Source organism: Hyla sarda, chromosome 3 (assembly GCF_029499605.1).
Source record: "Hyla sarda isolate aHylSar1 chromosome 3, aHylSar1.hap1, whole genome shotgun sequence".
Taxonomy (NCBI): Eukaryota; Metazoa; Chordata; class Amphibia; order Anura; family Hylidae; genus Hyla; species Hyla sarda.
Window position 1 is genome coordinate 208,326,487 of NC_079191.1, and position 13,367 is coordinate 208,339,853.

Here is a 13,367-nt window from a genome sequence, read left to right on the forward strand (position 1 = left end):
TCTCAGCATAATATCAAAAACTAACAGGTTGTTAGTATACATTTTTGATCAAAAAGTACAAAGCCCACTCGCCACATGAAGGCCACCTATTTAGAGTATTCTTCTACCTGAATTTACATGGTGTTTTCTATCCCCTCTTTTGAACATGTGTCTGCACTCTTCACCACCCCCTCAGCCCAACCCTATATAAGTAGTAGTTAGCTACACAAGGGCCGTTTCTTTCCTAGCAGCCTCCCAGTCTGACTGGGAGAGCATGGTAAGTGAGCTGTAGCACCCTGTTCGTTCACACTGGTGTGGTGCTGTGCGGCGTCTGTTGCTGCCGTGGCGTCGTGTCTATGGGGAGGTGCGACCCATAGACTGGTTTGAGTGGCATTGGGGCCGCTCTGCCAGTGGGTCGTTCCCCCTGTGGGCACTGGTGTCGCGGCGGTGGTGGTCGCCGGCTGGTGCTGCGCCATTTTATGCTAGGGACGTTAGGGGCCCACTCTGGATAGGTGGCCTTGACGTGGCGAGTGGGCTTTGTACTTTTTGATCAAAACGTATACTAACAACCTGTTAGTTTTTGAAATTATGCTGAGAAGCAATCAGATCATTATACAAGATTGTAGATGTGCGACCATGTCTGTTTCTTCTACCTGAATCCATAATTTATAAATTTGTTTAACTTTCTGGAGCCAGTTGATATGAACAAAAACGTTTTTTTCCTGGAATACCCCTTTAACTAAACATTTGTAGTTTTATATAGTATTAGGTATTCACTTTTTCTAAAGTATTCAGTTTTATTAAAGTTTCCAAATATAGAATGGTAATGATGAGAGACTATGGACAAACCTGATATATGTTGATTATGTCTCTTGGGACTGTTGATGTGTGTTTTTTTTTTTTTTTGTGGATAAAAATGTGTATATCTTCTAGGTATTGTTCACAGTGATTTAAAACCGGCAAACTTTTTGCTTGTTGATGGGATGCTTAAACTGATAGACTTCGGCATTGCAAACCAAATACAACCTGATGTAACAAGCATTGTAAAAGATTCTCAGGTATTTATCTGAATTTTAAATTTTATTGAGAGATATATATATATATATATATATATATATATATATATATATATATATATATATATATATAATATGTGTGTGTATGTATATATATATATATATATATAAATATATATATATAATATAAAATATTAATTTTAATGTTTGTATGTTTTAAAGGAGTTTAAATTTGACATGGCAATATAGTCAGTTTAACTTTGGCTGCTGGGCCAGGATTGACTCCTGTCATCCAAGCTGTGTTTCCTCTGGACACTCTTGATCAACCCATAATAGTGGCTAGGTTAACCTTCTTTCCAAGAAAAACATAGACTGCAAGGATGGGCAGGTCAGTGAAAACGCTGTGTCATTATGCAAGTATGCGTGGTGGAGCCTTGTACACCTGGAAACGCTGGTCCAGCCTCCCAAACACTGCCATGGATTTTAAAACAGAATTTTCAACTATTTCTCGGCCAGCAGAAAGCGATAAAATGGTATTTGTGGGGAGGAGATAATGAAGAGCCTATTCCTGTTTAGCATTGTTGTGGAGAGATTTGGGTGACAGATCACTACTAATGCTCTGTACATATTTTACTATCAACTTGTAAAATATTTACTTTTTTTTTTTTTAAGTAGATTGACAATCTTAACATGGTTACTAGCCCTCACTTGAATATTAATGAATTAGCCTTTTTTAGTAAATTGACAAACCAATAACTTTTTTTTAAGTTTATATATTCAGAAAGTTATTTAAACCATAGTTGATTTCTCATTGAATTTTATTCTCCTTTCAGGTGGGCACCATTAATTATATGCCACCTGAGGCCATTAAAGATACAACATCTTTTGGAGATAATGGAAGGCCAAGATCAAAGGTGAATCCTGTGACTTTATGATTTATAGGCTATTTTCACATGCTGTAAAATTAAAGAATACCTGTTGTAGTGCAAAAAAAAAAGTGAAATGTAACTCGGTACCTAATCCTGATCATGTACATATCATTTTTATGTGTCTAGGACCTATATATCCCTAACAAATAGCATTTATATCTTGCTTACTTGCTTTTTGTTCTTACCTTATGGAGGGGGTGTGTCCATCTCTCTCCCTCACTGTGGATGACTCATCTGTGATGGGATGACTCTTCTGGGAGCAGCCTGGCAGTCTGCAAATTACTGCACAGTAGTTCTTATGCATATATTTACTATCTGTTCCTAGTAAAGCTGGATGCTAATCAACATAGCTGTCACTGTGTGTTATTCAGCTTTCTCAGACTCCTGAATGTCTGATCAGCTTCTTTGTCATTCAGGAGTCAGAGAAAGCTTTGGCTGTTCTAGCATGCTGGGAGTTGTAGTTTTTGCATTGAGCTGCAGTGTTTGTAAAGCACTGTGTCATAGCAGTGTTGCCTTTAGCTGTTGCAAAACTACAACTCCCAGCATGCCCACACATCCTTTGTCTGTAGTTTTGCAAGAGCTGGAGGGACACAGCTGGAGACTACACAGCTCTAAAACAGAGTTTTACAAAGATTGCAGTCTCGCTCTGGTCACTGCTGCAGCCTGGACACATATTCCTTCAAACCCTACAGTCTAATCTACTCAGCTTTTCCAGATGGTCCCCAGCAGTGTTGCAGGATGGAGATGCAGCCCAGAGAGTCAGATAATGACAGATTATGGAGAACACTGTTTCCCAACCAGGGTGCCTCAAGTTGTTTCCAAACTGCAACTCCCAGCATGCTGGGAGTTGTAGTTTTGCAACAGCTGGAGGCGCTCTGTTAGGGAAACAGTGTTCTCAATAATCTGTCACTCTCTGAAACTACAACTCCTCTCATGCCCTGACAGATATACAGGCTGTCAGGATATGTTAGGAGTTATAGTTTGAGAGTTTACTGTACCCAACATGTCCTGACAGCCTGTATATTTGTCAAGGCACAATGGGAGTTGTAGTTTCACAGAGTGTCAGGTTATGGAGAACACTGTTTCCCAGCCAGGGTGCCTCCAGCTTTTGCTAAACTGCAACTCCCAGCATGCTGGGAGTTGTAGTTTAGCAAAAGCTGGAGGAACACAGCTGGAGCAAACACTGTTATAAAACAGGGAATCTCCAATAATCCTCCTTCCTGGGTGTGTGTGTGTGTGGCATAAAACCAGAGAGGAAAGGGTTACAGATGAGACTTCTGTACTTGGCTGACTGCCAGGCTCGCTCCCAGAACAGGGACTCGGAGCATAGAGAGGGAGGGGGAGTGGTTATCACACCGAGGAGAAGAGGGACACTCCCCCTGCTTTTGTGGACTTGTTTTATTGTGAGCAGCATATAAAAGGGAGTTAGAAGAGAAATAAAGGCCGTATACTCATAATACATGTACATGATCAGGATGAGGTACTGAGCAACATAGAACCGTTTTTCCTTTTTTGGAGATCTGGCAGGTACACTTCAAGGATGCAGCATTTTTCCGTTTTTGCACTTTTGTTTTTTCCTCATCACCTTCTAAAAATCATAACCCGTTCAATTTTGAACCTACACACCGATTCATATGAGGGCTGATTTTTGCGCCACCAATTGTACTTTGTAATGACATCAATCATTTCACCACAACATTTACGGCGAAACAAGAAAAAAAAAATATTTGTGGGGCAAAATTTGAAAAAAAAAATGCCATTTTGGGGGCTTCCAATTCTATGCAGTGCACTTTTTGGTAAAAATGACACCAGATCTTTATTCTGTAGGTCCATACTGTTACAAGGATTTATTAGGACCTAATTTATATAGGTTTTATTTTACTACATAATTACATGCACCAAAATTAGTATGTGTAAAATTGTAATCTTCTGACCCTAGAACTTTTTTATTTTTCCATATACAGGGATGTATGAGGACTCATTTTTTGCACCGTGATCTAAAGTTTTTATCGGTACCATTTTTGTTTTGATGGGATTTTTTGATCGCTTTTTATAAATTATTAATAATATCTGTTAGGGTATACAAAGTGACAAAAAATACACAATTTTGGACTTTGGAATTTTTTCACATGTACGCCATTGACAGTACAGTTTAATTTACATTATATTTTTATGGATCGGACATTTGTGCACGCTGCGATACCACAGATGTTTGTTTTTATTATGTTTACATTTTTTTTTTTATATTGAATTTGGGACAAGGGGGTGATTCAAACTTTTAATAGTGAAAGGGTTAATGTTTTTTGTTTGTTTGTTTTTTTAACTTCAACTTTTTTTTTACACTTTTTTATTAGTCCCTTTTTAGGACACTTAAAAGGAATCATTAGATTCCTCATACAGATCAGTGGAATTCCATAGAACTCCATTGATCTGTGTGCTCCGTGCTCAATTGATAAAGCCAGGTTCATCCAGGCTCCATCAATCTCAGAGCCGCAGCAGCCAGGGAAGGAAAGTTAAGCCCTCCGGCTACCTCCTCAGTGGATCAACCGGCCAGTGGTTGGACCCCCCCCACCATCTAAAGATTATTCCCTATCCTGTGGATAGGGGATAGGTTTTAGATCATGGGGGATACCCTGCGAATAGGGGTTAAGTTTTTTTTATTTTATTTTTTTATATACATTATTCAATGATGGACTCTGTTAAAACAAAGTGCAGATGTGGTAAATGTGAATTTGTAGGTGATCTCTCATCTTTTTAAGGGGTATTATGGTGGAAAACGTTTTCAAATCAACTGGTGCCAGAAGGTTATACAGATTTGTTAATTAATTACTTCTATTAAAAATCTTAAAGGAATACTGTAGTGCAAAGTAACTTATCCCATATTGGAAGGGTAGGGGGTCTGACCGCTGGGTATCCCTGCCGTCTCCTGTACGGGGCCCTGGCAGTCCGCATGAAGGGAGCATTCCGTCCCCGAATTACGTGGGGCTGAGCACGCTTCAAGCCTGATGGGTCCCGACTGCTATCAGCAGCCAGGACCCAGGGTTAATGCTGGGCATCACCGATCAAGCTAATGCCCGGCATTAACCCTTTAGACGCCGGGATCAAAGTTTAATGTGGTGTCTAAACCGAAAGTAAAAGTATCCCAGCAACTAAGTGGAGCTGGTCGGGACCATCGCGGTGAAACCCCCATGTTCCGATCAGCTGAGAGGATGGCCCTTACCTGCCTCCTCGGCATCCGATTGGTCCTCTGCTGCTCCCAGCCAGCCATGCAGGCTGGAGCAGCAGAGCACCGATAACACTGATCAATGCTATGACATAGCATTGATCATTATAAGCAATCAAAAGATTGCCTGGTATAGCAGTGAATTAACCCCTAATAATAAAAGTTTGAAACCCCCCCCCCCCCCCCCCCCCTTCCCATGTTTTTTTGTTTAATAAAATGTTTTTTAATAAAATGGCAAAATAAAAATAATCAATGGTGCCGCCACGTGCGTAAATGTCCAAACTATTAAACTAGAAGGGTCGATGGTGTACACGTAAAAAAAATATATTAAAGTCCAAAATTGTGCATTTTTGGTCACTTCATATACCATCAAAATTTTTATAAAAAGCGATCAAAAAGTCCCATCAAAACAAAAATGGTTCCAATTAAAACTACAGACCACAGCGTAAAAAAATGAGCCCTCATATAGCCCCATATGCGGAAAAATAAAACCCCTATAACTTTTTTAAAGTAGTAAAATGAAACCTACATATATTGTGTATCCTTGTAACCGTATGGACCTACAGAATAATGTGACATTTTTACCTAATAGTGCACTGCGTAGAATGCGAAGCCCCCCCAAAAGCTACAAAATGGATTTCACCCCACAAATAATTTGTTTTCCTTCCCCGCAGAAGATTGTTATAAAATAAGTGATGTCATTACAATGTACAATTGGTGAGGCTAAAAACAAGCCCTTTATATAGGTCTGTAGGTGCAAAATTAAAAGCGTTATGATTTTTAGAAGGGGAGGATGGAAAAACGGAAGTGCAAAAAAACGAAAATTGGCCTCGTTCTGAAGGTCAAAATGGGCTTTGTCCTTAAGGGGTTAACCCTTCCCGTACTTACCAGCTGCTGATATTACAAAGAGTTGAGTAGTTTTTTCCAGTCTGACCACAGTGCTCTCTGCTGCCTCCTCTGTCAGTGTCAGGAACTGCCCTGAGTAGAAGCAAATCCCTATAGCAAACCTATCCTATCCTGGACAGTTCCTGACACAGACAGAGGAGGAAGCAGAGAGCAATGTGGTCAAATTTTAAAGAACCACATTGTTTTTTTCTGTAGTTTTCAGCAACTGATACGTACAGAAAGGCTTAAAAAGTACCTGTCACCAAACTAAACTTTTAGTCTATTGTTCTTTATGTAATTATAAGACACTTTGCTATTTACTTGCTGATGAAATTCTCAACCTTTTTATGTTTTTAATGTGATTGAAAAAATGTCCACCTTGTGGCTCTGTTCTGTTCCCTGCACAAGTCAAACAGTTAGTTTTGTCTCCTCCTGGACCTGCAGAAGTCCAAACTCAGGAAGTGGGTGCAGGGCATGGGGAGGCACAGCTCTCTCAGGTATCAGTTATGTCATGCCTGCTGGGGAACGCCCACTTTCTCCTGCTGGGAGCTCACACAATGTGAGCAAGGGGAAAGGTATGATAGAGCTTTTTAAAGCTTGGGAAAAAATGTAAGGGCAGAAGGGGTGTTAGGAGGAGTAGTTAGGGAATATAATCTGAGTTAGTTTACAAAATATGGTTTGATGACAGGTACTCGTCTGTTGTTCGGTCCCCGGGCTGTATTCTTCTTACTTCCTGTTAGCCCAGCACGTCATATGGAGCTTCAGCCTATCACCGGCCGCAGCGATGTCCCGCCTCGGCCGGTGATAGGCTGAAGCTCTGTGTGACGTGCCGGGCTAACAGGAAGTAAGAAGAATACAGCCCGGGGACTGAACACCTGTACCGGAGCTCCGGGGGCTCGTTGGCAGGTAAGAGAAAGTGTGTTTTCTTCTATTTTGCAGCCCGGACTTAATAAAAGAAAAATAGTGCGCGCTGGAGTACTCCTTTAAACTTTTTGGCACCAGTTGATTTGGGGAAAAAATAAAGTTTTATTTTTTGTTTTTTTTTTAAACCAAAGTTTCCCTTTAATTTATAAAACTCAATTGCCCAAATTTTCTGTATAGTAAGAGTATGTTATTTATGTGCTATCTATTTTTTTGTTTGTAATACATAATGCTTATACCTATAACACCTTACTTGCATAGATATTGTATTTATTGTCATGAGCGTAGGCTGTATGAAAACAGAAATCACCCATTAGGATGAAACATTTCATCCTGACAGTGCCCCCTGACTCATCAAATTGTCAGGTAAAGCTGTCGTTGACCACAACACCTGCATTGTTGAGGCCCGGACAACAGTTATCCTAGTTGCCAAGAAATGATTAGATAAAATGATTGGATCTGTGCTTCTGTATCCTGTTCCATAGAGGGCGCTCAACTAGTGTTTGTGAAAGCAGCCATCAGTTATAATACTTTTCCAATGTAAAAACCTACATAAATTGGGTATCCTTGTAACGGTATGGACCTACAGAGTAAAGGTAAGATGTAATTCTATCCGAAAAGTGCACTGCGTAGAAATGGAAGCCCCTAAAAGATAAAAAAAAAAAAATTGCAATTTTGTTTTGGGGGGTGGGTTTATTTCGCCCCACATATTTTTTTTGGGTCCCTGCAGATTGTTATAAAATAATTGGTGTCATTACAAAGTACAATTGGTGGCGCAAAGAACAAGCCTTTATATGGGTCTGTAGGTGCAAAAGTGAAAGCATGAGGATTTTTAGAGGGGGAGGAGGAGAAACGAAAGAGCAAAAACAAAATTTGTTCGGGTTCTCAAGGACATTTTCACCTTAAGAACTTTTTTCCTCACCTTCTAAAAATCATAACTCTTTAAATTTTTTACCTGCAGACCCATATAAGGGCTTGTTTTTTGCATCTCCAATTGTACTTTGTAATGACATTACTTATTTTATAACATAATCTGCGGCGTAACAAAAAAAAATTTGTGGTGTGAAATGAAGAAAAAAAAAACATTTTGTTAATTTTTAGGGCTTCAGTTTCTACGCAGTGCACTTTTCGGTACAAATGATGCCTTATGTTCGTTTTGTAGGTCCATACGGTTACAGGGATACCCAATTTATGTAGGTTTTACTACTTAAAGAATTATATAACTGCATGCACCAAAATTTGTATATTTAAAATTGTCATCTACTGACCCCTATAGCTTTTTTTTATTATTCCGCCTACAGGGCTAAATGAGGGCTCACTTTTTGCACTGTGGTCTCTAGTTTTTATTGGTACCATTTTTGTTTTGATGGGACTTTTTGATCGCTTTTTGTTAATATTTTTATGGTAAATGAAACTACAAAAAATGCACAGTTTTGGACTTTTTTTTTACCGCCATCAACCGTGCGGTTAAGCTAACCTTATATTTTAATAATATGGACATTATTGCACGCGGCGGTGCCACATATGAATATTTTTTATTAAAAAAATAGGAAAAGGGGGGCAATTCAAACTTTTATTTGGGGGTGGGGGGTTCTTCATTTATTCCTTTTTTTTTAATTAATAGTCCCCATAGGGGCTATACCATGCAGTCTTTTGATTGCATACACTGATCAATGCTATGCCATAACATAGCACTGATCAGTGTTATTGGCGCTCTGCTGCTCCAGCCTGCTGAGCAAGCAGGCTTGGAGCAGTAGATCGCCGATCGGGCAACCAGGAGGCAGGTGAGGACCCTCCCGTCGTCCGCTGAGCTGCCGGGATAGTTTCACTTTAGACGCCACGATCAACTTTGATCGAGGTGCCTAAAGGGTTAATGCCGGGCATCGGCCCGATCGGCGATGCCCAACATTAACCCTGGGTCCTGGCTGCTAATAACAGTCGAGACCCACGGGGTTTGAAGAGTTCTCCACTAGTGAGAACGCTTTAAAGCCCGGTAACGGGACTCAGGATGTACAGGTACGCCCTGTGTCCTTAACTGGTTAATATGTATAATTTTAGGTTTTAGTTTTAGCACTAGACTTGTCAAATAAAATCATCCTGACTGAATGCTTCTTTTGTTTGTTTAGATAAGTCCGAAAGGAGATGTTTGGTCTCTGGGGTGTATACTTTACTGCATGACGTATGGAAAGACTCCCTTCCAGCATATAACTAATCAGATCACGAAGCTGCATGCCATCCTGGAGCCCAGTTATGAAATAAAGTTTCCAGATATCCCAGAAGCAGATCTTCAGGATGTGCTTAGGGTAAGATTTGTCAGTTATGTTCTGCACATTAAGAAAAGACCATAAGCACCCCAGCTTTTTTAAGAAGTCTGCAAGAACATAATGGCAACAGCAGCATAGAGGCCCCTGCGTGTCTTCTAGTAACTATTTGATAACAATGTTGAATATAATTTTGGCCTAAAACAGTTCAATCTGGGAAACCCGTTGCATATGCTATTGATATTTTAACAATAAATACCTGCCAATTCCTCATGCCCATATGCATTTTTTGGTGCTGTATTTTGTTTAGTTTGCATTTTTGAGATTCTCAGAAGAAACGGTTTTTAAACTTTTTATTTTACTATTAAATCCTACATGAAATGTTGAGCTAATTTAGACATTTATTTCTTGACTTGCCTAAAACAGAAAGTGTTATGTTCTATTCAGCGTTCACACCCGAGTGAAAATAACCATTCATGTATTCACTGTGTAACTATACTAGAATCACCAACAATGCACTGCTCTTTGGTAACTGAAATCTAGCAAAATTCTGAATGAGATGGGTCTTTCAGCCTCCTAAAATCTTGTCCAAACAGATGGCAATGGTATATAAAACCAAAGAAGTAACAGTCTGCTTACCATTCCCCTGCTGCTCCTGTACCCATCCTTCCCTGGTGCCCTGCAGTTCCTCTTGTACTGTCTTGTTGACATGTTTGAGCTGCAGGCAATAAAAAAAAAAAAAAAACTCTTCTAAATCTTGTAAAACCTCTTTAAATCGATTGCTTATCTAAGTTACATATTTCCTTCTTATTCAGACAATGTTTACAGTTGCATTTTATGTTGATAGGGTGCTACAAATATGTTGTGAAAGTTTTATTTCAAGCCTTAGCTCCTTCCACTGTACATCTACAACGGAGTGTAATTTCTGGGCTCAGGAGTAGAGATGAGCGAACTTACAGTAAATTCGATTCGTCACTAACTTCTCGGCTTGGCAGTTGATGACTTTTCCTGCATAAATTAGTTCAGCTTTCAGGTACTCCAGTGGGCTGGAAAAGGTGGATACATTACTAGGAAAGAGTCTTCTAGGACTGTATCCACCTTTTCCAGCCCACCGGAGCACCGGAAAGCTGAACTAATTTATGCAGGAAAAGTATCAACTGCCGAGCCGAGAAGTTCGTGACAAATCCAATTTACTGTAAGTTCGCTCATCTCTACTCAGGAGCAGTCTGGCACCATCAGCTCTGTACCTTTTATACTTGGTGGCTGTGCGGAGTTACTGCAGCACAGCTCTTACTGGACAATAACATGATTATCAATTCCCTTATATAGATGTTACATGAATGGGAACCAAGAAGAGCACCGTTTAGGGAATTGTGATTCCTCAGGGTTCTTTTTTTTTTTTTTTTTTTTTTTTTTTAATTGTCATAAACAGAATCTCTGCTTTCTATAAAAAGGAGAGTGAGTGACCACAGGCTGTTATATATTATACCTGTCGACAGCAGTCTGTTTCCTGCAGGGCCTCTCAAGGCTTGAAAGGGGATTGTTTCCTAATGTACATAATATAGAAGCTTTAAAAGTAACGAACGCCAATTCTACACCACAGAATGTTGAACATTCATATTGTAGCATGGTTTTTATTGGCAGTTAACAAAATGTACAGTGATCCCTCAACTTACAATGGGCTCAACATACAATAGTTTCAACATACAATGGTCTTTTCTGGAACATTGTAAGTTGAAACCAGACTCAACATACAATGCTACAGACAGTCCAGATCTGTGCAATATGTCACTGGCCAGAAGATCTGACCAATCAGAAGGGGAAATTTACTGGTTAAACCCCTGTATTACTGAAGTGTATGCACTGACTGGTGTCTGGTAGCGCCCCCTACAGTACAGGGAGGTATTACATGTTCTGTACTCTCTACCTGTTCCAGAGTTAACTGCTCCTTTGGACACCAGGTTGGGGCGGCTCCATGTTACTTTTTTAGGACATTGTGTGTACTGTACAGGATCCTGAAGAAGCTCCTGTCCTCTACATAGACCAGTGTTTCCCAAGCAGGGTGCCCCCAGCTGTTGCAAAACTACAACTCCCAGCATGCCCGGACAGCCTTTGGCTGTCCGAGCATGCTGGGAGTTGTAGTTTTGCAACAGCTGGAGGCTCCCTGCTTGGGAAACACTGACATAGACAGTGATTACAGCTTCCAGCAGATCTTTCTTACTTTTATATGTAAGGATTTGCTTTATCTAAATTAGTTATCTACTTATTTTTCTTTAACTCTCACTTTTTCCTATTTTTGGATGACATTTTGGGCCTTTAGAACCAATAACCAGGTTTCCATAGAGCTATGGTCTCAACATACAATGGTTTCAACATACAATGGTTATCCCAGAACCAATTAATATTGCAACTTGAGTGACCACTGTGTGTATTTTTCTATTTTTTCCTCTTCTACCTCATTTAAGATTTTCAATGATTTAATAAAATGTTGACGTTGTGCATTATATTTGTATGCTTGCAATTTAAGATTAATGACATTCATTTTTTTTCTCAAGAAATGTTTAGTGAGAAATCCTAAGGAAAGAATATCCATCGCAGAGCTCCTCGCTCATCCATATGTTCAGATCCAGCCTCAAACACGTCCAGGTATGGCGAAGAAGTATGCATTATGGTTTCAGGCCTGTTACTGGTTTACCTGTAGTAAATGAACAAGGACCAGTGTCTACAGCTATTTACAGTGCTCACGGTCATTTTGTCTGGCATTTTTTCTTCTGTCTGCCCTTTTTAGCTGCAATTGTAATAAAAGTGTTCAGGGTTCAGTATTATAGGGTGTGGATGGTGATTGTTAATCTGTAAAAAAGGAAATATTTAATGGTTTACAAGCTACAGATAATGGAAAATTTCGATGGTTAAACCTATTCTATTCTGCTTTTACCATTTAAAGGGTATGTTCATGCATTCTGAATCTACTGCAATTTTCAGCCATTTATTTATATTATTTAAACCTGTAGCATCAAATCCACAGTGTAAAACTCAAAGCTGATTAAAAACATGTGAACGTCCCTAAATCTCCATTAAATGTTCTATTCTGGAGATCCAGCAGAAGTCTACATTTGCTTTAAAGTGGTTGGCCACCTTCTGATACAAATTCTAAAATGCCGCAAGTTGATGTTTACTGGCAAGGAAATTGCTAAAATGACACATTCCTTACCACAGCATCCAAGTTGAATTCCCCCCCTACTGCCAGTGATTGTGATGTGTAAACAGTGGTCGCTGTGTCCGTAGCTCTCAAGATGGTGTCAGTTACATTAACCCACATGACCCCCTTTTAAGGTTGCATCCTCTGGTAGGCAGAAAGGGGGAGATTTATCAAATCCTGTGCAGAGGAAAAGTTGCCCATAGCAACCTATAAGATCTCTCCTTTCATTTTGCAGAGGTCTTTTTAAAAATGAAAGAAGAAATCTGGTTGCTATAGGCAAGTGGGCAACTTTTCCTCTGCCCAGGTTTTGAAAAATATCCCCCTAAAAGTGTTCAACGAATACAAATAAAGGGAATACCGTTAAATACCATGGAACCCGCCATAACTTGCAAAAATTCTGTGATATGCATTTTTGGTCATACCGCCCAGCTCTACTGGTTGCGCAGACCATTTGGTGGTGTTTGGCACCCTCTTTTGGCCATCAATTGTATTGCGCCCTGGTTTTTTCATTGTTACTTGAGCTCCCCCTTGTGGCAACCAAGCGCTATTACAGCCTTGGCCTGTCACCTCTGTTTTTATCAGTTAAATATATGCAGGGTTCCTATTCTAGGGACGGAATCGGGAGCCGCTTTATTCATTCAGTCACCCTGTACAGTGGCCTGCTTTAGACTATTTACATTAGTCTAAAGCAGGCCAGAGGTATGCCTCTGGCGTATCTATTTTCTGCAGGGTTCTCACTCTGTCAGGGAACATATGCGCACTGACGTGGTGGGTTACTGATAGGGATTTCTCGATCCCTCGGAAACTGTCGGGGATATAGAGGCATGGCTGTAAATGTTGGCACCCCTGAAATTTTTTAAGAAGATGAAGTATTTCTCACAGAAAAGGAGTGCAGTAACATGTTTTTTTAATACACATTTTTATTCCTTTGGATGTATTGGAACTAAACAAAAA

At 39.9% G+C, this 13,367-nt stretch overlaps 1 protein-coding gene across 6 annotated transcripts in view; it reads left to right on the top strand.

The window, feature by feature from the left end:
- Positions 1-13,367, top strand: part of TTK (TTK protein kinase) — a 105,948-nt gene that overhangs the window by 74,951 nt on the left and 17,630 nt on the right. For all 6 annotated transcript variants that reach the window (XM_056565946.1, XM_056565949.1, XM_056565950.1 and 3 more), the window contains exons 17-20: positions 913-1,037; positions 1,829-1,909; positions 9,080-9,256; positions 11,770-11,860. In XM_056565946.1, the coding sequence (XP_056421921.1) occupies positions 913-1,037; positions 1,829-1,909; positions 9,080-9,256; positions 11,770-11,860 (474 nt within the window). The remainder of the gene's footprint in view (positions 1-912; positions 1,038-1,828; positions 1,910-9,079; positions 9,257-11,769; positions 11,861-13,367) is intronic.